This window comes from Psittacula echo (genome assembly GCF_963264785.1).
Source record: "Psittacula echo genome assembly, chromosome: Z".
In the NCBI taxonomy this organism is placed as follows: Eukaryota; Metazoa; Chordata; class Aves; order Psittaciformes; family Psittacidae; genus Psittacula; species Psittacula echo.
The window spans coordinates 60,027,991-60,052,511 of NC_137742.1; the positions used below are offsets into that span (position 1 = coordinate 60,027,991).

A 24,521-nucleotide genomic window follows, 5' to 3' on the forward strand; every position below is an offset into this window, starting at 1 on the left:
AAGTTTCAACATGTTTATACCAAACAAGCTTTTCTAGTCATATCTCATGTCATCGAACCATAGAATCACAGAATGGTTAGGGTTGGAAAGGACCTTAAGATCACCCAGTTCCAACCCCCCTGCCGTGGGCAGGGACACCCCTCACCAGACCTTGTCACCCAAGACGCCATCCAACCTGGCCTCTGTTCCTATGGTGATCTTAGAAGACTTTGTCTGCTTTTGTTCCACTCCCAACACATATGCCTTTGATACAGCCGTGAAGAGCTTGCACACAGTATTACAGGGAAATAAAACTGAGATTTTGTACGTAAATCTGAAAATGGAAGATGGAATGCAAGATCACAGATTCAACAGTTTATGGTGTAAGATACCCACCTAGACCAACTTTGCAGAACCGTTTGATGCAAAAGATGAAAATTCAGTTTTGAGTCTGACAATAATCAGGACAGATCCCATCAGGAAAGATGACATTTTCCCAGGTGCTGAAGAAAGCAATGATGCACTGAATGAACTTTCTTTTTTTTCTTTTCAGAGATGACTACTTATGCTGTACAATGAAATAACCATGCAGAATGTACATTTAGGCTTTTGAGATAATTCCCTGTCTGACTACAGAATCAGTCTGATTAACTAGTATGGGGTTAAGCCTTTTTACAAGCTTTAGATTTTCATCCAGCTTTCATGTATTCTGCTCACGTATTTTAATATTAATGCCAAGAAAAGCCCATGAAACATGTGACTTGAGGAAAAAAAAAAAATCCAGGTTTTTAACATTTAAATTTGGCCATAAATAAAGTGAACAAACATTGTTTTCTCTCTGCATATGGCAGATTGATTTAGCAATAAACATGAAGGCTTATATTACTGGGACTAAATTTGAGGACTTCATAATCAGCTTTTAATTTGGTGCTTGTGCTCTTAAAGTTACACTGTTGTTCTCTATATTTCTGCATCAATTAACCACCTCATCTCCCTTCCTGGTTAAAGGGCCTATTTCATGATTAATCTTCAATTATCTTCTGTGAAAAGGGCACGTTTACCAGCATCAGCAATCTCACAAAGCTAAATCAGTGCTAACAATTTTAAGATGGGGATTTAAAATGCCATACATATGACAACTTGCTATGCACTCATGTGCACAAAACGTTTTATCGGTTGCTACTTTTTAGGAAAACGTTGACATGCCTTACCCACAGACGAAAATGAAGTAACTTCAGTAAAGACAACTGCTTTTGTAGACTAATACTTTAAAAATAATAGTAGTAACCAAGCAACCATTTACAATCTTTAAAGCCCCCACCACGTAAGGAATCGGCTGGTGAAGAGACATATTGCCTCTTTACAGGATCCCTGCACTGTGGCTGCTGTCTGTGAAACTGTGCTTCCGCAAACACAGACAAGGCTGCAGGAATGCTACCGAGCTGCCTCAGTGGGTGAGATTCACAACACAGAGCCATGCCGCTCATGTTTAACACTGCATGTCAACAGTATTCCAGTAGAACTGCAGCTTCTCAAATCATCTACACAGATGCTTTGATCCCCTACGTTCTACGTTTGTATCTACTTAGGAGCAACCTGAAGCTAGTGATCAAAACTATCATTCACTGTGACTAATAATTACAATAATTTTAAACAACAAATAATGTTGTTGTAATCTTATAGCACAGCTTAAGAAAAGTTATGCAAGGCACTATGCCTCATAAGCAAAATAACCTAGAGTGTTACAAACAGAACTAATTCTTTACTGAGGAAATGCCTGTGATTTGTCTCTCAAAAGTGGCATCTTGAATTATTATTCTCCATAAAATCACCACAAAAATAATGTTAAAGCATCTGAACAGAAATAGTAGATACTTTTGGCTCTCTGGGAAGTCACGCCTTTTTATTTAACCTAATATAAGCACAGTCAACTCTCCTCCTCAAAAAAAAAGCACTGTGCTTCATCTATAAGGACAGACAAAATCCATTAGAATATATTTCTGTTGCAGCCCAGAATATAATCAGTCTTTTTCCTCATGATGACCAACACCCAGTGTATATTTTTTCCCAACAAACTGGTTGATCAAAAACCCATAAAAATTGTTTTAAGGTTTCATAAATAATTCATGACTGCATTTTACAAACAAATTGACTCTTCCTCCAAAAGAAAAATTAATTTTATTTTTCCAGGAAAAATCAAAGAGATATTTAGAAGTGAACAACAAAATAGTTGTATAACACATTTTAAATATTATGTGTTAATGTAATTTATATATAATCCATATAAATGGATTTTTTTAACTATGCAGTAACACAGATCAGTGCAGGAACCCATATAATTTATCTGAGCTGTTTTTAACCTACGCAGCAATGGTACAATATACTACAAATGAATTAGCACTTCTGTAATCAATCACAATCATATTTTTTATTTTTGTAAACAGCTTAATTTAATTTTCTTGGAATCCTTCTCCTCTTTTCATTTCAAATTTAATTAGGCTGTAATTACAAATCTTCTTTGTCAGATGCATAGTAAACCTGTTTCATCTTTGTCATGGTGCTTATTAAAGTTAGCATACACAACTTCTTGATACAGACCTTGAAATAATAACCTTTGAGAGTTCAGCATACTACAAAATGAACTTTGAAAGGTGATCTGGAAAGTCAATACGTAAACGAAGCTTAGTTCAGAAAGAAATGCCACATACGTCCAGCAGGTAGGCAGTGGAAGAGAACTACACTCTAGTTTATCTAGTCTTCCTAGCCGTATTCCTTGATGCCAAATGAATGGTTTGACAAAATCCCCGAATGGACTTTGTATATTTGACTATCTAAGTTATTCTGGTGGCACAGGAAACATAAATTTCTAATTAAATCTGATTTGCAGCCAGCTGTCCTAAAACACCTTTACCAAATATGGCTTCTGCATTAAGTAACCTTTTACACTTCAGTGGTTGGCAAAAATACATGTGAGCCACACAGGAGTATGCAGTCAGTTGGGAATCACCTTGGTGGGTGATGAAACCACAAGCATTGAGAGTGCCAGCAGCAAACGAAAGATATAGTTCTATAAACATTTATTCTTTCAATCAACTGTTACTGTATTGTACATTTTACTCCAATATTAAGGACTGATTTTTGTTTGTTCCTATTGCTTGGGATTTTGCAAGCCTCATCAATGCTATGGCACACTGTAGAACTGGCAAATGAACACTGACATGAAAGAGAGAGGCAGACAATAGGGGATAAGTTTTCCTACTGTTTGCACAGTAGGACTAGGAAACAAATGTCCTTGAGGTGAGATTTTTTGTTTCCACAGCAGGCAAAGTGAAGTGTTCATTGCCTTAAGAAACTAAGCATAGCAGCAGTAAAACTTATTTTTACAGTCAACCATAGTTCCACTAGCCTCTGACTCTACAAATAACAAGAACAGCACATCATGTTTCGACAGCTGTCTGTCTCTCATTACCTGCTTTTGTTTCCCTGTAATCTAATAAATCACAAGTTCACCAAACAGCCAAGTGAAATTAACTAGAGACAGCACGCACACACAGTTAAGTTACCTTTGGAATTTGATATATATATATTCTAACTTACATCCTGCATTTGCTAAAAAATAAAAAATGTTTCTGCCATCGTTAATAGTCAGGAGAAATTCACTCAGGTCACTGCCATAATTTTGCAAATGAACACTGTAATTCTCAGCTATATTTAATACAGGTTTTAGTTTATAATCAAACTTACACTGCACTATTTTTCTACCATTGTATTCCCAATAGTGTTGATTCTAGAGGAACTCAGTAAGACTAGGAAATATACAAGCTTGCTACTGAAGACAACACACTTGATGACCAAAAAAGAAAGGAAAATGGTGGAAAGGGGGTTAAATGGAAAAAAAGGGAAGAAAGATAACAAGGGGAGGAAATGAAAAAGACATGATATTTGCATAGAACATCTGGAGTAATATTACAAAATAGCATGTGGAAATTATCTATGGTACTGCTGCTAAGTATCTAATTTGCATTATAGGTAAAAACAAATGGAAAATCAGGACTAACAATATATAATAGTTTCACTTAACAAGGACCAGATTCGCAAACTTCATACCTAAGGAAAAAAAAAACAAACTCAATTTGTGCATGTGTGCATAAAAACAAAACACAAATATTTTAATAGGAAAAGGGGGAATGGGTTCAAACATAAACAATGTAGATTTAGGTTAGATATAAAGAAGAAATTCTTCACTGTGAGTGGTGAGGCACTGGAAGAGGTTGCCCAAAGAAGTGGTAAATGCTCCATCCCTAGCAGTGTTCAAGGCCAGGTTGGATGGGGCTTGGAACAACTCAGACTAGTGGAAGGCATCCCTGCACATGGCAGGTGGATTGGAACCAGATGATCTTTAAGGTCCTTTCTAGCCCAAACCATTCTTGCATTCTATGATTCTATGCTTTTAATTAACAGCCAAGTATAAAACCAGCACTAAATCAAAACAAATTCATAGTTATTTTAATTATTGTAAGAAATCATGGAAGGAAAATTAATCCTATAATACAATTTTCAGAGAAATGCCCTTGAAATGGATAAAAGTGGAATAATTTAAAAACCTTATAAAATAAATGTCCTTTCTAAAAAAGCATATATACTGAAGTTTGGTGGATTTTCGTATTTACAGGTGACATAACTACATCAGTTAAATGTTAAAAACCTCAAGGTCTTCTAAATAGTCTGATTTGCTGCGTTGCCCTAAATATTAAATGAAATAGCAAAAAAGCTTCACAGTCAAGAAAAAAACTCTCATTTTCTTTATTTCAGTTATGACACAGGACATAAACAGCAGAGTGACAAAATTACATGACAAACAGTATAAAAATCCACTATTTGTCACTTTCAGGCACTTTCATAACTTTAAAAATAACATGGTTCAACTGTTTATTTGAAAAGAAAAAAAATCTCTTCCTTTAGGAATTCAACTCCCTAATATTTAAGTATGCTTTTAAGTGAATAATCATTCATTTCTCAGAATACCTATGTTATGATGAGGTGGATGCCAAAGAGAAATAAGTAATCTTAAATACTATCACAGACTGCTGAAGGCAGTCACACAATGAAAGACCCCTTAAAAATGTTATTTTTAACCAAGTACATATAAATCAAATTTCTCAAATAGTAGAACAAGTTGTTAACAAACAAAACAGCTGGCAACTTCTAACCATGGGGTTAGAAAGAACTTGATTTTCCTAACCTTTCTGAAAGGCAGCAAGCTCCTGGTATATATATATATGTATAGCTCTATACTCTGTGACTCCTTGAGGAGACAATCCAACACAAAAAGATCTGATCTCAGTGAAGCATCAAACTACTCTGTCTGTGGACATCATGGAAGCAGCACACTAAAGGCAATGAAGCCAATTATCAGCGGCTTAAGTCACAGGTCATGATACAGAACAGGTTTTGACTGAGGAATGTTATACTCAACCCAAACATAGGTTAGCACTGAGGATAACAGACATCACATCCATCAAAACAAATACTGAAAATTTAATCTAAACAATCTCAGGGCTGTTTCTTTACATCACCAGCTTTCATCAGAGCCTTAATAGCTCTGGCTCTCATCTCAAGCTCCAGAAGCTCCAGCTGCTGTGCTGATGGCTGAACATCTTCTGATGGAGCAATGGCTAAGGTTGCTGCTTTGGGCTCCTTTGAGCTGGACTCTGCCAACCCCAGTATCTCATTCACACTTTTCTCAATGTCCTTCTGAAGGTCGTCTAACTGACTGGCTCCACTTCTGACAGTGTTCTCTTGCACATCTGGGCCTTCTTCTTCATTGCATGGGCCTTCTATGTCACTATCATATGCATCTGCATTTATGCTGAGGACATCACTATCTTCTCCCTTGCCTGTAACACAAGTGTAACAATCATACAGCTGCCGAACAGAAACAATTTTCTTTCAACTTATAATATCACTTCTGCTTAAAGTGTTTCTCTGCAGATGAAGAGTTGCAAAAAAGATTCACGAAATTAAGACAGCTAATTCCTCCTCTTTTTCTCCTCCAACTTTTAAGGCTGATCTAATTTAGACAATTGTTAATGCATTTTTATGCCCATTTAGAAGAACACACAGTATAGCAAAGGAGCAGTACCAGGAAAATTTATTCCATCCTATGGAGTTACATGATCTATTTTCGCAGTTAAAACGTCACAAGGTTTTTTTATCACAAGGAAGACTCTGCAGTGCAAAACTGATTACTGTTTATCGTTAAAGTAAACTTAGTAAAGTTTTCAAAATGTACTTTTAGAAATGACACTTTAAAACTATTTCACATATTTTAAACAGAGTACTTTTTTACAGTAGTAAAACAAACTCCACTTACAATTCAGAATCTCTCAGAAGTCTTTCAGACATTTAACTCAGTAAAAACATGAACACAGTTACGGCATTGACTTTTAACGCTGGGTAAAAGTTGAATTTTATTAAAACAAACAAAAAAAAATTAGAAGAGGCAGTGCAACTAAAAAAAGGCTAAACTCTTAAGAGAACCTGAGCAACTGTTCTCATAACTTGGCTACAGCGAGACTGCTGCTTTTGACACATGGGCTTCAGAAATTATTAGTTCTTCACCAATCATTTCATCTATGGGAACTTACAGTAGGACTTGCTCCTGCTTAAAACAAACAATTTATAGATCAGATGATGGTAAAGTTACTGATTCTAAAGCTTTATAATCGGTTTAGGTAGTATCACTATCCAAAGGTATAGCTGTGTTCCCTTTAATTAACAACAGGAGTCTAGAGCTAAATATCTGTGGGTTTGAAATACATATAATTTCTTACCATGAAGATTCAAAGAAAGTTTACATTCTTTACGAAGACAGGCTGAGAGAGTTGGGCTTGTTCAGCCTGAAGAAGAAAAGGCTCAGGGGAGACTTTAGAGCAGCTTCCAGTACCTAAAGGGGCCAACAAGAAATCTGGAGAGGGACTTTTCACAAGGGCACATAGTGACAGAATAAGGAGGATTGGTTTAAGATGACACTAAATTAGATTAGATATTAAGAAAAAAATCTTTACTCTTAGGGTGATGAGGCAGTGGCACAGGTCCCAAAGAAGTTGTGGTTGCTCCATTCCTGACAGTGTTCAAGGTCAGGCTGGACAGGGTTTGAAGCAATAAGGTCTCGTGGAAGATGTCCCTGCCTGTGGCAGGGGAGTTTGAACTAAATGATCTTTAAGGTCTCTTCCCACCCAAACCATTCTGAGAAAGTTACTTTAGTCTATAATAATTCTCTATATATCCAAAATATTCTTTAAGATATATTCAGACAGTATTGCAAACCTGGTTTTTAAATTTTCTTTAATTCTTCTTTGAAAATATGGGACAGCATGAAGACAAGGGAGCCAAATTCTTCTCAGCACTGCTCACTAACAGGATTAATGGCAATGGGCAAAAATTAAAACACAGGAAATTTCATCTGAACACACTTAACTTCTAGACTTTGAGGGTGGTTAAACACCAGTGTAGGTTTCCCGGAGAGGTTGGGGAGTCTCCATTCTTATACATATTTAAAATTCAACTGCACAAGGTCCTGATCAACCTGCTCTAGCTGACCTGGCTCAGCAGGAGCATCAGCTTAAATGATCTCAGAACAGTTCCTTCTAGTCTAAATAATTTTGTGACTGATTCTTAAAATTAGTGTGTTGACATCCGGCTTTAAAAGATTCCCTTTCATCGAACCGTTGATTTTATTTTTTTTTTAACTGTTACTTTCATCAACCCATACCTTTGAGTTCCTGAACCTCAAATCTGCAAGGCAGAAGTAGAGATTTACAAGGACTGCTCATCAACAACAAAACAATCTATACACTCAAAATCCAAGCAAGTACTTCCTTTGAGAATTGCTCTTTTTTAAGAGCCTGCAGTCACAATCTTGCTGACATTCAAAGAATATAAAAAAACCATTGACAATGCAATCTACCACAGCAGGAACCTATGGTTTTAATACCTATAATTATCTTCCTATCAGTGGCTTTTTTGTTCAAGATGCTCACACATGTTTTACTGCTGGAAAACTTCTCAAAATTTTTTTAATAATTCCTCTCAGTAAGAATGTACTTTTGACATGAGTTTCAGATACAAGACAAACAATCCTTTAAAAAGGAATAAAGGATATTAGAAACAACATTTTTAGAAGTCCTTGGTTTACACTACTGTTGCACTGTATTTTACTATACAGGAAATATTTAAAAATGCAACAAAATAAATGTGAGACTTTAAGAAAACACAAATGTGAAGTGTAAGAAAACCTCCCCATCCACATAGTGATTTTATTTTTTTCTTGAGTTTTTGTGCAAGCCCCTCACAATAGGTGGAAGCTGTTGTACAAGAATAACAGTAGAATATGGATTAGAAAAATTAAATTCTTTGTTCAAAATCAGTTTAATCAACCAACCTTAAAAAGAGACCACTTTTAAAAGAAAGCTAAGTAAGGCTTTAGAAAAATACTACTCTCTTTTAAAATATTTTAGAATGCCTTTTGGTACAAGCATGCATTTAATTCATTAGCAGTGCACAAAAGCCTTAGAAAATATCTATTTTTCTTGGGGCTTATGACATTCTTGCTATGCTGAAGGTGTGGGGAAAAAAAATAATCAATACTGACTACTAAGAAAGCTATTCATGCACATTTTCTGCTTAAAAAAAAGGAAGTAATGAGGGGATGGGAGAGAGAGAGGCGGGCAAGCAAACTAGTTCTTATTTTCTAGTCAAAAAATCTCAAATTGGTTTTATAAGCAACAGTAACATTTTAAAACTAACTCCAAGGATTTTATTGATTCAGGATTAAAGATATTCACATATTCACTCCTGATCACAGGCTATGATTTTTCATGGCATTTCAGTTTCAATTTAGAAATACTGCCTCCAAAAATGTATAATACTGCACTCATACAAGCTCATTGGCCTACAGATCTTCAATTAGCTGGTAGGCTGTATTTCCCTCTTTTGCAGTGTGGTTTTACCCAGTGATAAAGATCATGGTTCATATTTCTCATCATCTTTTTCATTTTGATAACTTTTCATTTTTTCTTCAGCTACAGTTGCAAAATTATTTTAGCACACTTAATTCCATTTTTTTAATTTTATTTTATCCACTTTTGCTTACCCTCTCATTTTCTTTTTTTTCGCAAAGCATAACAGGCTGCAGCTCAGCAGAACGATTTACATTTTTAAATTCATAGGGATGAATTTTGGTTCTCAAAGCTCTTTAAAGCTAACATGTTGAGTGGAGCCACTGTTACAGCCCAAAGCCATCATGATACTCTGGTTGATTAAGTCATAAAAAACAATGAAGCAATCACCTACAGCAGTCATCAATTCCCTTTCATAATACAAAAGTAAGAGATCTGCAGCAAACCTGTCAGTTGTCTGGTCAGTCCATATAGTACAACAAGCAACACCTAAAGCATTCCTCACGAAGCCATAACAACCTGTTCCTAAAAATTTTGATGCTTTTGACTCTTTCCTCTCTGTTTAATTCCCCTCACTAACTACTCAGAAAAAAAACCCAACATTTTTTACAAAGTTATTCCAAGAGACATCTTTTAGACAACATTCTGAACTGTAAAACAGGAGCTGCAGGAAGCAAATAATGTTCGATATTTGCAGGAGAGAATATAGCTTAGAAGAGTCTGCAAAACTCTTTGATTGGAAAAGCTATTTCTGATGTTACTGCATACAGCTCGTCTAAACGAAAATAAACAGACTGAGACAGAACACCTACAATTCTAGTGCTTTGTGCAAGAAAATAATACTGGCAGTTGTTACACAGTGCTGATTTAATGACTGGAATATAACAAATACTGCTGCAGTTTAGGAAAACTGTTTCATGATGCAGCACGTAATCAAATGTGCACCACTAACTTACCTGCTTTTGCATTTTCTGTTCTTTCAATCATTGTAGTTTCTGAGTATCTCACCCACTACATTTTTGCATTTAAAAAGAGAAAATATACAAGACAACGTTCATCCTCAGAGATTCAAAGATTTAAGTGTGCACTTCCCCTGGCACTAACTTCAAGTAAAAATATGTCAGTTACTGGGAGTGTTGGGTGTTAAGCACCATACCATTGGACCTTAGCTCTGCAGTCAAAGCAAGCAAGGTACCATATACTAAGACTGAACAAAATTACAAGCAGTCCTTTGGCAAAAAATTATTATATAATGGATTTCTATGAATATCAAAACAGAGTACTGTCGACTCTTCTGATCATCTCAACAGAAAGCAAAACTGACTCTAAAAAAATACAGCAAATAGTAATAGCAGTATTAGCAATTGCCTGTACCAAGAAACTGAAATTACTGAAGTTTCTCTTCAGCTGAAAAACTAGATATGAAGAGCTAAACGAGCCTCACAAAAGCGTCAGATATGTTTTAGAAGCTAAAGTAGCAAATTTCGAACAGCTGCAATTTGCTTCTAGCCAAAGTTACTACAATGTCTTCTTCAATGTTCCCTTCACCTTTTCTGAAATTGGTCCCAAGGGAGATGTTGTAACCCCATGCAAGCTGATTTCTAAGAGGGTGCTTCTCTTGCAACTACAATAGATTGCAGCTACTGTTCAAAATAGAGCTGTCACTTACATGGAATTAGCCCCAGCCCAACAGCAAGAAAACAGATTTTCAGCTTTCTCTACTACATACCTTGTTTTGATTCCTGACTTTCCAGCTTGTCTTCTCTGAGACAGGAAGTAGAGTCTATACTGTTGTCCTGTCTGGAAACAAGTAAGAAAACATTTTAATCTACACCTTTTAAAATTTAAGAGAACTTTCTAAGAAATATTTACTTTAATTGAAGAAATTATGTGGAAATTATGTGAAACTTAATTGGAGAAATTAAAGCAAATATTTCCACTATGCCCTGGCCTTTCAGAGTAATAATCTTCACCACAAGTCCCTTAAGGAGCTTTTCTCTAAAACTCAGAATAAATAGTCACACAGTTGAATGACTTGAAAAAACCTATCATTTCAATTGCATTTATATAGTGTTTGCTGTTTACTTTTGAAATCAAGAAGCTATTTTCATGAAGTTACCATCATCCCACAACCATCCACCTCTCCTACATCACAACCTCATAGTTTCACAAAGGCACTCTTTTTAGAAAGAAGCGCAACTCAACTGAGATTGTATTCAGTATCTGCATTTCTCTTATTTCTTCTATTTCAGGATTTTTACCCTTGACTTCTAAAGTTTCAACTGCTTTATACAACAAATGAGGAAGAGATACTTTTATGAAGTGTTCATGCCTTCACATATTTTGCACAAACTAGTTACATAAACTGTGAAAATACTGAGAAATATACAGGAAGAAGGAAGGCAGAAGGAACCAGAATCACAGGACGAGTCTGATGGTCACATTTAGTGAGCATTTTGACAACTGAATTGACAATTTCCCACCCTAAATATTGGTGCGGCACTGGTTTCATACGTATTAATATGGAATCAATGCAACTATGCTGTGGGAGCTAAACAGCACTATAAAAAGGATAGCAGTATTCTGGTAACACAGATGTAAATATAATGACTTTAACACTTGGGTTTTTTCTGTAATGACCTGAAGGATTTTCCTAAAATTGAATACAGATTTATTTTCCCTATGCTTTCAAAGATTTTTTTTTTTTTTAAGGTGTCCAATCACTGTGTCAGGAGGAAGAACACCAAAATACTTTTAGCCATCCTGGTTTGAGAGAGAGTTATTTTGATTGCTATTTCCCTTTCTGTAGTAGCAAACATTACAAATCAATAGACTCTTCTATTTCTCCCACTTTTTGTACCCATTGCTACATAAATGTGTATGGCAGCATGGAATAATAAAGGAGAATGTGTAGCACACAGCACCCAGAAAGACTTCTGAATCTTCGGCACCTTAAGTAAAGAAACAGAAATGTACAGCTGTTGTGGTTTAAGCCAGTCGGCAAGTCAGCCACACAGTTTCTACTCCCCCTCCTCCGCCCCCAGAGGGATGGGGAGGAGAATCGAAAAAATGTAACTCCCACGGGTTGAAATAAAAGCAGTCCAGTAACTAAGGTACAACACAAATCACTGCTGCTACCACCAATAATAATAATGATAAGAGAAATAACAAGGGAAGAGAATACAATACCACCTGACGAAAACGAGTCCGACTGAGCAGCGCGTGCCCTTTCGGGTAACTTCCAGTTACATCCCCGGGCATGACGTGCTGTCGTATGGAATACCTCCTTGGCTAGTTTGGGTCAGGTGTCCTGTCCCTGCTTCCTCCCAGCTTATCCCCCTCCCTGGCAGAGCATGAGACTCACAAAATCCTTGGTCAGACTAAACATTCTGACCAGCAACTCAAAACATCAGTTTTATCAGTACTATTCCCAGGCCAAAAGTCAAAAACACAGCACTGCACCAGCTACTAAGAAGGAGAAAAAGTGACTGCTACTGCTGAACCCAGGACAACAGCCTTTTATTTCCTGTTGGAACTTCCATTCCAAGGCAGGGCTGAAAGAGAAAGAATGGATACAACTAGATGTTCAAATAGCTGTGCTGAGCAGAAAGTTCTATATGTATGGCTAACCCCTTCTGAAAATTATTTCAACTTTGCCTCTTAAAAAGAGAGTTTGCTAATTTGTTTTCTATCCTAGTCATCAGTCTTGTATTACAAAGGCCAGAGGCATTGCAGGATGGATTATAGCCCTCACTCATTCGATGTAAAATAAACCCATGAATCCAACAAATAAAATTTGTCTGCTGTATGTGGTATCTCTGTGTGTATGTGTTGAACAAATAAAAAGGTCTGCTGTATAGGGTGGTTTAGACATGTTAACAAGAGTCTCAAATCTCCCCACTGTTATGGGGGAAAAGGAACATTGCACAATCACTAGACTTGAACATGATATCACTATGTTCAAGTTGTTAAGTAGATCAAACAGAGGACAGGCTGTGAGGGAAAGTTTTGCTCCAATACACACCCCCCTGTGGTCACAGTTAACTGAGACTACTTTAGGCTGTGCTGCCATCCAGCGAGACCTGGACAGGCTGGAGAGTTGGGCAGGGAGAAACTTGATGAAATATAACAAGGGAAAGTGTAGAGTCCTGCATCTGGGCAGGAACAACCCCAGGTTCCAATATAGGTTGGGGAACGACCTGTTAGAGAGTAGTGTAGGGGAGAGGGACCTGGGAGTCCTAGTGGATGGCAGGATGACCATGAGCCAACACTGTGCCCTAGTGGCCAAGAAGGCCAATGGCATCCTGGGGTGTATTAGAAGGGGGGTGGTCAGTAGGTCGAGAGAGGTCCTCCTTCCCCTCTACTCTGCCCTGGTGAGACCGCATCTGGAATATTGTGTCCAGTTCTGGGCCCCTCAGTTCAAGAAGGACAGGGACCTGCTGGAAAGAGTCCAGCGCAGGGCGACAAAGATGATTAAGGGAGTGGAGCATCTCCCTTATGAGGAAAGGCTGAGGGAGCTGGGTCTCTATAGTTTGGAGAAGAGGAGACTGCGGGGGGACCTTATTAGTGTATATAAATATATAAAGGGGGAGTGTCACGAGGATGGAGCCAGGCTTTTCTCAGTGGCAAACAATGATAGGACAAGGGGTAATGGGTATAAACTGGAACACAAGAGGTTCCACTTAAACTTGAGAAGAAACTTCTTCTCAGTGAGGGTGACAGAACACTGGAACAGGCTGCCCAGGGAGGTTGTGGAGTCTCCTTCTCTGGAGACATTCAAAACCCGCCTGGACACATTCCTGTGTGACCTTATCTAGGTGTTCCTGCTCTGGCAGGGGGATTGGACTAGATGATCTTTTGAGGTCCCTTCCAATCTCTAACATACTGTGATACTGTGATACTGTGATACTTCAGTTAGCCTGTGCAGCCTATACCAGGGGAAACACCCTCTCAGTATTCACAGTGCCAAGTCACAGCTTACGACCAAAGTTTTGCTGGTCCTCTGCTATAATACAGTGCCGGACTCTTGGATATTAACATTTCTCTACCCACCTCCACTACTGAGTGGGGTTAGGCCAGCTGCCAGCACAGACCACCAACTAAATCTGGCCATGACGCAATCACAGCACATCTTCCCAGGAATTTCAGGTTTTGGGTCTCTTGTCACTTGTCAAGGCTTATCTCACTCAGTTTTCCATTGTACTGTCCTGTCCATTAGGTTATCCATTTAATGGTGAGCCACCATAAGCACAAAGACCCAGCAAGGAGCCCAAGAAAATGGCAAGCAGAGCACCTCAAGTAACTTCACCAGTGTAGAGGGACCACCCTACCTGAACTGCTCCTAGGGTTGTGAAAGGAGAGCAACCAGCCCATCCTCCTGGTAATAAAACCTTGTAAGAACAGTCAGCTAGAGAAATCACTTTATAGACTGAAGGGTATTACTGTCTACACGAGGAAGGGGGTCTTTATGGGACGCTGTGGAAGAGCATTTCAGGATTGCCCAAAACATACTCTTTTAAGGAACATATGTCAGCAAATCTTTTTAACCAAAAGTACTCCTATAGCACATTTTACTCCTTCCAAACTGATTGGATTGGACTGTATTTCTGGTGAACTTCCACTACTTCATTTAACAGGCAGGCATTCTGCACCATCTTGTGGCCAAGCAGAAACATTTCAGTTCAGTTTAGTTTTGGTCTTGTTAACCTTGTTTAATTTGTTAGTAAAAATACTTTTTGTCCTAATTATCTATATTGCATATAGGGTTAAGAATGGGTAGTAAAACATCATGTCTTCAAACAATGGCAGCAGCAGATGTATTAACCTAAAATTAAGATACAGCATACCAGCATACAAATTTAATACCCTCTTCCATGCCATGCTCATAAGTGATCACAGTGATTTGTATCTCCATATTCTTATCAGTCTTTAAAGCTATTTCCCCCTCAGGATAACAGTTAAGTTCAAAGTCACTCTTTCAAGAGACAGACTCAGCATTTTTTTTTTTTTTTTAACAGAAAAACATTTGCACAGTATGTTCTTTTCAGCAGAAAGAAGCTAACTACTACAGTTCATTGGTGACAAATACTATGAATATCTATTTGCCTTATGCTAGCTTTTCACGTTGACATGCTCCACACTAGTGCAGTGTTCACCTGGGCTCACATACATGGATTCTGTATAGAACCTATTACTTCCAGAAATCTGCACAGCTGACAAAGAAATCTAGGTTTGAGGGTGGTTGGGTGCAACTCCAGCAAGAGTGAGGTAAAACTGCAGCACAGGTTAGGAAAAGGGGTACTGGTCAGAAGAGTGGATAGCTAAGGATTAAAACTGCAACACTGGTTGGTCACTAGGATACCAGCCTTCAGTAGCATAAGTGTTGTCAGAGACCAGGAGGAAAAGTTCTGTGACAGAAAAATGTATCTTAATGTACCATGCATGAAGACAGTCTGACAACATAAGATACACTCATGCTGAGACTTTCCTTACAGGGCTTTTAACTGTTGTTAAGAAACTTACTTCTAAATCTCTGGAGTGAGCCTTGAGATCAGTATCTCTGCTATTTTTGGCATAATGATTATGTACCTTCCTAAACTAAAATTTGTCTTTGCAGTTCCAAGTCTAAAAAACATTTCTAGTTGAGTCCCAAGTCCTCATAAGCTTCTGGAAAATTTCAGTTCTAAGGGTAGTTTTCCAGGACAAATGAAAACTGAAAAAAACCCAGAAAAAAGCCCTTAGGAAGCAGTGGTCCTCAGGAAAGGTATCCTAAATGACAGATGCTAATTAAACAGTTTAATGAGTTATGAAATGTCCATCAGTCTGATTACAGGTGAAGTTTGAAGATACCAGAACACAAGATGGTGAACAGATGCCAAATGCAGATATATCTGTTCAGAGACTCACGTAGCCTATTGTTCCAGTGATTCCAAATGACGAAGATAATCAAATTGTCCTAAAGGTGTAAATATCAGAAGACAACTGCATGCTGGAACAGCCCAGTACCCAGCAGCAAAACATGTTAAAACAAGGCACGCCTTTAAAATACTAATCTTTCTAAAACAAAACAAGCAATACTGGACTCATGACTGCAAAGCACAAAAAAGCCTATGAACTCTTGAAAGAGTGAATATTAAATTGTAAACTTTCACACAGTAAAAAAAAATAAGCACATTAGATTTTCAAAGCAAAAGATAATTTGCTCACTTTATACACAAGAATATATGATCACTAACAATACTAGCATGCTTGTTCTTTTACTATATGTTTTGTTACTACAACAAATAATTTACTTAGTCCTTCTGTTGGAGGGTATTTAAAGAGCCAATTCAGGAAACAGGAAAAAACCGGCTCAAAAGCATGCTAATATCTTTTGAATGAGATGGAAGAATGCCTTCTTCATTTTGTAGGACATGAACTGGCCAACTCTTTTCAATTAATTATCTGTCATTTAGTTCGGAAGCGTGGCATACAACAATTCTCTTGGTTTAACAATATACCACTGCAGACAGTAACACAGAAACACTAACAAAAATCCGAGAACTGCATAACCAAAAATCTACACAAAGCTGAAGTAACAAAGCATATCTATTGTAACAGCAATTTACAGTTATTGGCAAACACCTGCCCTGCTTCTTCAGTTCTCTTGTCGGCTTATTCCAGGATTTCTAGTGTTTAACTCAGGAAGCAGCTAGCGACAGAATAACAGAGCAAGTGTTTTACATGCTAATGGAAGCATGTGAAACTTTTATAGAGCTTAAATTTAGGACTAAGCCTCAGGACTTCCAGTTCTGCTGTCAGAATGAGGATATGTGCATTAGAAAAAGGAAGGCTCAATGTTCAATTTACAATTACAGATGCAATACCATCCAAAGCTTCTGTCATAGTTTAAACCCTGTCATCAAGTTAGCCACGCAGTCCACTCCCCCACCCTGCCCTTTCTTCCTTACCTCCCCCGCTCCTGGAGGGACGGGGAAAAGAATCAAAAGAATGTAACTCCCACAGGTTGAGATAAGAACAGCCCAGTAAGTAAGGTATAACACAAACCACTACTGCTACCACCAGTAATAATAATGATAAGGGAAAAAACAAGGGAAGAGAATAAAATACCACCTGACGAAAACCAGCCCGATTGAGCAGTGAGCCAGCCCTTCTGGGAACTTTCAGTTCAACATCCTGGGCACGACGTGCTGTGGTACGGAATATCTCTTTGGCTAGCTTGGGTCAGGTGTCCTGTCTCTGCTTTCTCCCGGCTTCCCCTCCTCCCTGGCAGAGCACGAGACTCACAAAGTCCTTGGTCAGACTAAACATCTGAGCAGTGACGAAAAACACTGTTATTATCAGCGCTGTTCCCAGGCCAAAAGTAAAAAACACAGCGCTGCACCAGCTACTAAGAAGGAGAAAAAATGACTGCTACTGCTGAACCCAGGACAGCTTCACATAAAGATCTGCATTTTGCAATTTTCCCTGCACCTGAAGAAACTAAATCGCTGCTCCTTTTAGATGGTACAGACAGGAAGCTGGTGTTTAGACAGGTAAGTCCCTAAGGCAGCGGGAAGAGGGATGGTCAAACTACACCTTTCTAAGAAAGCCTGAATTTTTTAATACCCTTGTGACACTTGTAATTTCTTCAGATGTATTAATTTAAGATTTCTGCATTTCTACTGATATATAGATTGCTGAAGGTACAAGTCCATTGATTTTTTTAAGGAACTATAAAAGATTAAAAGAAATAAACTGATGTTTCCAATCAGTTAAATTTTTTACTTGAGTACCATCTGCTTTTCACATTCTCCCCTCCCATGTTTACATGTCCATGAAAACAACTAAGACAAGCTGTATTTAAACAAAAAAGCTTTAATGTTGTGTCATTGATAAAATGCAGAAAAAAGTTTTCATTTACAAGAAAACAAGTAATGAAGACAAACTAGGAAGAACAAGCAGTAAGAATAAAAAAAAGAAACTGCCTTTTTAATTCTGAAAAGTCTTCTTTCTTCCAGGGCAAACAAATTTACCCATTTAAACTCAGGTTATAATTAAAAATGTGATAACGATTACAAACAAGCAAAGTTTAGCTTACCAATGTGGTTTTCCCTATTTGTTCGCTCTTGCATCTTTAGCTTCACTACCTACTGACTGACTTGTTTCTGTTCTGGCTGAAACACAAGTTTTCTGAAGTTTTGCAAACTTGCATTTACATTTATTTACAGAGAGGTTACGATAAAAGTTAACCTAAATGCCAAAAGATTAGACCTATTTAGTAAAAAGGGCTTGTGGAATTTTACAGTTGTAAAAGTGTAATACTGCTTTACTTACTGAGCACTGCACTTAATGATTAACATAAAACCTTAATATTCCTCATTTCACCTACTTCTTCCTATCCCTTTATTTCTCTATCATCCAAGCAGCTTTCCCTTTTTTTTTAATTGTTAAAGCTAACACAGCTGAACCTACGAGACAAGGCTCTGAGATGGCACCCATCTGTGTAGCAGTACTATTTTTTCACCCACTGCATTGTAAGGGGAAGAAAGTCACAATTCCTACATCAACATATCTTGCCTGACCAGCTTGGTTGGGTCTGAAATATTAAACTGTCAGGGTGGAGACAGAGATAAAAGAACAAGGGGCACCTCAACTATTCTGTTTGTCAAAGGAAGCAATCTGCTCTATAACTTTGATCAATATCTCTCAGTTTTTTACATTTTTAAACATAATTTCCTATTTTTGCTCTCAGTTACTCCTCCCATCTTTCATCTGCAACGTAAGGTGACCTAGCTTTGTCAGGTTTTGGTAACTGCAGCAATGGTTAAAGAACTTGGTCAGTTTTAATTCTGCTGTACCTCAACACAGCTACAAGAAAAGGTAAACACCACCAACTCACTTTGGTTTACTCACTGCTTATACCTGGAATATTATTCATGCAACATAAAACCAGTAGATTCCCAAACTGCAATTTATATCCTATGGATGTGTTTTCCTGGAACTTTCCTACTTGCCCCAGGCAACTGGGTTATTTAGTATCTTCTGATACCTGCTATTTAAAAAAAAAAAAAGTAAATCACTCTTGCTTTCCTTTTTTTTTTTTTTTTTAACCCATTAATTGTCAATAACAATTTCCCCTTCTTAGGCTTTTAGTAGCTCAAATCATTACTAGAAAGTAATGCATATAAGCAAGACTTCACTCAATCTACTGTCATAAATACATGTCTCAACAGTAGTTTTGAAACACCTTGCAGCCATGGAACTATGCAGCCATGGAACTGCCCTCCTGAAATCCAGCAGCACTAATCCTGCCATACCTCTTTAAAGTCAAGAATATTTAATGTATTTCGCAACAGTAAAGAGCTTGTGAATTAGGCCTTAAAGAAATCATATAATTTCTCCAAAAATCAAAATCCTGGGGCATTTTTCATGGTTTCCTCAGCCAAGTTTGTCTTCTCATTTTGTTAGAAATTTACTGGCAAAATATCAGTCATTTAACAAAGACTTCTTTACACAGAGACCTGGTATTTAGCCTTTTTTTTTCCTTTTCTTTTTTTTTTTTAAATTTTGTTTTTTTAAAATAGCCAGCAGCGGGCAATGTCCAAAAATAAGAAAATTAATCTACATAAACGGGTGTACTGACACCACTCACAGATCACGTAAGCTTGGAAGTAAGGGAAGTACAGTCACAAATCAGCTTTAAATGGAACGCCAGAAGAAATAGTGCCAGAAAGTATTAAAGCTATCACACAAGAAAAACTGAAACCACTTAACTTACTATCATTCCATTTGCTAGTATATTTGTATGATGAGATGCGATCAAAGAAAAACTACTTCATTCAATAACCTTATAACTTGCTCTGAATCAAAGACAGGATCAGAAACCAGGTCCCTTAAATCAAAAATACTGACCAGAATGTGAACTATGGATTATTATCACCACCTTTCCTAACCATTTGTTTCTATTTGGTACACCTAAATGAACTAACTAAACCAGCAACTACAAGGAACTTTAATGTGCCTAACATTGGTATATTGCCTTGCATTGTGTCAGAGGTTTATCCAGTTTGTGCGCTGAATCAGTGGACCAACTGCAATCAGGTCAACGTAAAAGCTTTTTATTTTGTCTTTTACAAACAAGTTAGACTCAAAAAATTGGGGGTGTTAACTAGTAACCTTCTTTTTCCCTTCACTACTTCTATAGAAACTGTTGGAATGTGTTCACCTATTCAACAAAGTGACTTTGCAATATACTACAAAAGACTTGCCTTCAAATAACAGACAAGTATTTTAAGAAAAGGTTATAAAGTACTGGCCTTTACAAAACTGACAAATGCCAACCTAAAACCAAGAAACTAGAAGCTTCTGTTCTTGAAACTCTAGACATTCTACAACATGGATGAGGCCTTGGGTGGCATGGTTTAGTGTGGGGTGTCCCTGCCCATGGCAGCGGGGTTGGAACTACATGATTTTAAGGTCCTTTCCAACCCTAACTATTCTATGATTCTATCCCTGACTGAGAACATGGGAACAGGCAAGTGTTGATGTTGCTTCAATTGGGTCAGGAATGAAGGAACGGAAGAGTGGAAGAGGAGTGATACACCTCAGCTGAATTGAAAATAAACAATTCGCTGACCTAAGTGGGAAAAGGCTACTTAACCTGCTTTATCTCACTGAAAGAGCGTTAACTTAAACCATATTAATTCACTTCTCCTGCAGGCTAGGAGTGTGCACATGTTCAACTACCACAACTCAGCTAGGGGACAGTAAAACCGCTATGAAACCCAGTTACATGCTTCTGACAACACTATAAAGTGACAAAGTCACTTTATAGTTTAGCGCTTGCTAGCAATCACAGCTCACTGTCATTCAACTGAAGTAATTACATAGCCAAGGATATAGTGACCAGGTCTTTCAATGTTACATTTGATCACTTCTCATAAAAAACGACTGCATTGTTCAATAATCTTAAATTCAATGTTTTGTCTTTTACTCACTGACTGACTGATTCACCTCCAGTCTTGCCTCTTCCATCTGTTTCCTCTTCAGGATCAGAATCAGCTCCAATCTTCCCTAGATATACACAATTTCAAACATGAAAATTTAAGCAGATGATATAATTAATGCTATATAGTTAGGCTTAGTCTTAATGACTGCAATCAGCAAAAGTTTCTTCTCCTCGGTTAAAGCAGATGCTCTAAAATTAGACTTAATCAAAACCAAAAACCTTATTTGTGAGTTTTCTGCTAGCCATATGGCTGGCATTTTCAGTCCTATGGTATTATGAAAATACCCAACAGAATAGACATTGCTAGTACAATACTATAGACACTAAAAATAAAGCACAGGAGACAAAAATAATAGAAGGTACTCTGCAACATTCAAGATTCAAAGAGTTCCACTTCATTGAGAAGGCAGAATATGTTTACAAATAAATTCTAGAGCCCTCAAATAGCAAGTTCAAGAAGATACTGAAAAGCTGGAATGTCATATCCTTAATTTAAGTACATGAACCATTTGCCTCAGCAGAGCAGAGGGATCCACCCAGAATCCTTTAACTACACCGAATATCCTAGGACAATTGCTAATGTAACTGAACTGGTATTGCAGTTATGCAGATTTCCCTGCAGAGAATCAGGAAGCAATTTAATGTCAGTTTATCTAAATTAATGGATTGCAAACAATACCTCTACACTCCTAGGTCTGGTTTTTTGTTGTTTTGTTGGTTTTTTTTTTTTCCAGTGAGTCAAAAGCTTTGCTCTTCATTTGGGTACTAAAGAAAACAAGCTTATACTACTGTTTTCTGAATGTGTTCTGAATAGTTTCTAAATCAATGGACAATTTTATTCAGGCTTAAAAGGTCAAAGCCAGCATATATACATATACACCCCCCCCATATATGCTATTAGCAGGTGTATATACATAATACTAACATACATATGTATACTAATATGTGTAAGTAATAATAAGTAATATATACTTATTAGTGCATATATGTCTTCATAAAGTAACTAGAAAGAGAGTGAAAAATCCAGTTTAAAAGCAGACTATTCTCTGGGGTACAGTGGCACTTAGAAGTTTCATTCATACCTTCAAGTATCTTCAACAGCTTTTTTTCAGATAACAGCTCCAACTGCTCCAAGCAAAGCCTTTTGATTTCATCCATGGAACAGTTCTAAGACAGATAAGACAGATCGCAAACTACTAAAAATTTCTGAGGAAAGAGTAATCATGAATAAAAGAGTAATCATGGTAAATAGCACTCCAACTGTGTTGAATGAAGAGTTAACTCAGAATGCAAGTCCCCTCCCTATTCTGACCTGCATTGATAGAACTGCTGAAGAACACCAGGTAGGTGTTTCAGTTTTGACAACCACCAAAAATAGTGTGTATGCTTTTTTCTGGGATAGTGGTAAGGAAGGGAAGCAATACACAGTATCAGTTACTTGACCTATGGCTTGGGAGTTTTTACTGCAGCTGCAACACTGAACAGTAGAAATATTGGGCCATGTGTCTGAAGCACAGAACACCAAAGAACTATAGCCCTGTTTGGTCCTAATTCCCCATCACTCGGGAGCAGGTGAATCACATAATTAAGCAACAACATTTTAAAAACTATTAACAAACACCTGTATTGCAGGTGCCACTTTGTCTGCAGCTTCTTCTGTACAGGCTAGTAACCTAACCTAACCAAGTCCTGCAGTTCACAAGACTCAAAGGGCACATGTACTAAGCCAGTAAAACTAAGAACACAACCGCCAAAATCTACAGAAGTTACAACTTCAGAAGCTATTTATCAAGAAGGGGTTTTATTGCCTCATCTCAGATTTTAATTTAATGCCATACAAAGAAATTCAGCTGACACAAACAGAAATCAAGCTTTCATTAAGAAATCAACATATCTATTAGTGAACAACACTACTGAATCCACACAATTATGAAATTCCTTTTTCATTTAACTAACCAGTAGAGACAGACAGTATACAAATATGCAGCCTACAGTTCAGAAATGGCTGAGCACCAGAAGAAGTAAGCTGAAGTAACTATATCGAATCTTAAGAAAGTCTCACTTTCAAAGCCATGAACAAATATCAAAGGCATTTGTTTAAGAAATATACAGGCAGCTTTTAAGCTGGAAATCCACTACATGTGAGAGATAAATGTGCTTTGTTACACAAGCATTCAAGCTTGTAAAAAAAGGTATATAAAAGGTATATACAAAAGGTAATTGTATTTCACTACCTTTAAAATATCAGGGAGCATCTTCTGTAGTTTTTTCTCTCCTATGACACAGAAACACTGTTGAAGCATTTCTTTTTTGTCTGTGATGTAGAAACTGACGGGTTTGAGTGATACACTGAGATCTAGTCCTCCTTCTTCTATATCACTGAGTTGATCAGCTTCTTCCACTTTTTCTCCAGATGGCACACTGCATTTTGCTTCCTATAATAAAAGAGAACAAGTAGTGTTTCTCCCTTTTTTAGTGAACTGCAGAAGGAAACCTACAGCCTCATTCATGCTTGCAATAGTTTTCCCTTCATAAGCGTAAGGTGCATCTTAAGGTGGGCTTCTGAACTTCCCTACAGCGTTTTAGCTTGCAAGGTAACTGCATTACAGAAGCTACACTTTCAGTTATTGAAGCCATTCTTATGTTAGAGTAACTTTTAAAAGCTTAAGGAAGTGAAACATACTTTTAAACACACTCTGGAAAATATTAGCTGCAAATACCTAGCTGCTGTTTATATGTGAAAGCATGCTTTAAAGCAGCAGAAATCCATCTCTCATTTGCTGTACAGTAACACCCGTAATTTCATAATTTGCAGGCAGAAACACGCTTTAACACACACGCTTCACTGAGGAGGGCGCGGCACGCGAGTGTGTGTCCTGGCGCACCTACATCTTCTCGGAGAGACCGACACCCAGGTCCGGCCACGGACCAGCCTCACTCCGGAGGCCGCACCGGCCGGTCTCTACCACCGGTCGTGTTCTGTCCGAGCGTGACCGGTGCGGGCAGCCACCGGACGCAATCGCCGGCCGAGAAGAAGGCACGACCGCCTGCCCCCGGCCCCTGTCGTAGCCAAACAGCAGCGACCACCGGACGCCACGGAACGGAGACGGGCGGACGGCAGCCGGGAGCGGCCCGAGCCCTCTCATTTCGAGGCGGAAGAGACACAGCAGCATTAGGCTGCTCCTCCCTCCCTCCTTCCCGCACTACCTCTGTAGCGCCGTGGCTAGACTCAGTCCTTCGCCGCTTCCTGTCGCCGCTGTCCACCACGGCTCCCTCGGGGCAGCAGGACCGCGACCGACGCCGCTTCTTGTCGCGGGAGGACTTCCTGCCCGGCATCCCCCCCCGGGGCCCGCCGACTCCTCATCTACGCACAGCCACCGGCTCGCCTTCCGGCGGAGCCTTCACAGGCCGCCGAGCCGCGTGCCCCGCCCCTTCCGGCGGCTGCGGATGTGAGCAGCCTATTCCGGGGGCTGCTGATGTATGCGGAGCCGCCGCTGCGATGGGGTAGCGGCTGCGTAGGCCAGGGTCCCGCACTCCGCGGGCTTTCCGCTTGCCTGGGTCTCGAGCGGTCTTGGGATGCTTCTGTAATGTTT

At 38.4% G+C, this 24,521-nt stretch overlaps 1 protein-coding gene across 1 annotated transcript; it reads right to left on the minus strand.

Moving 5' to 3' along the window:
• Positions 1-4,757: 4,757 nt before the first annotated feature.
• CAAP1 (caspase activity and apoptosis inhibitor 1) lies at positions 4,758-24,343 on the minus strand. The gene is made up of 6 exons (XM_080636557.1): positions 24,136-24,343; positions 23,163-23,363; positions 22,011-22,095; positions 20,918-20,993; positions 10,669-10,739; positions 4,758-5,876 (listed from the first exon to the last, which is right to left on the minus strand). Exons 1-6 carry the CDS (start codon positions 24,262-24,264, stop codon positions 5,533-5,535), a joined length of 906 nt encoding a protein of 301 aa, XP_080492683.1. The 5' UTR covers positions 24,265-24,343; the 3' UTR covers positions 4,758-5,532.
• Positions 24,344-24,521: the final 178 nt, after the last annotated feature.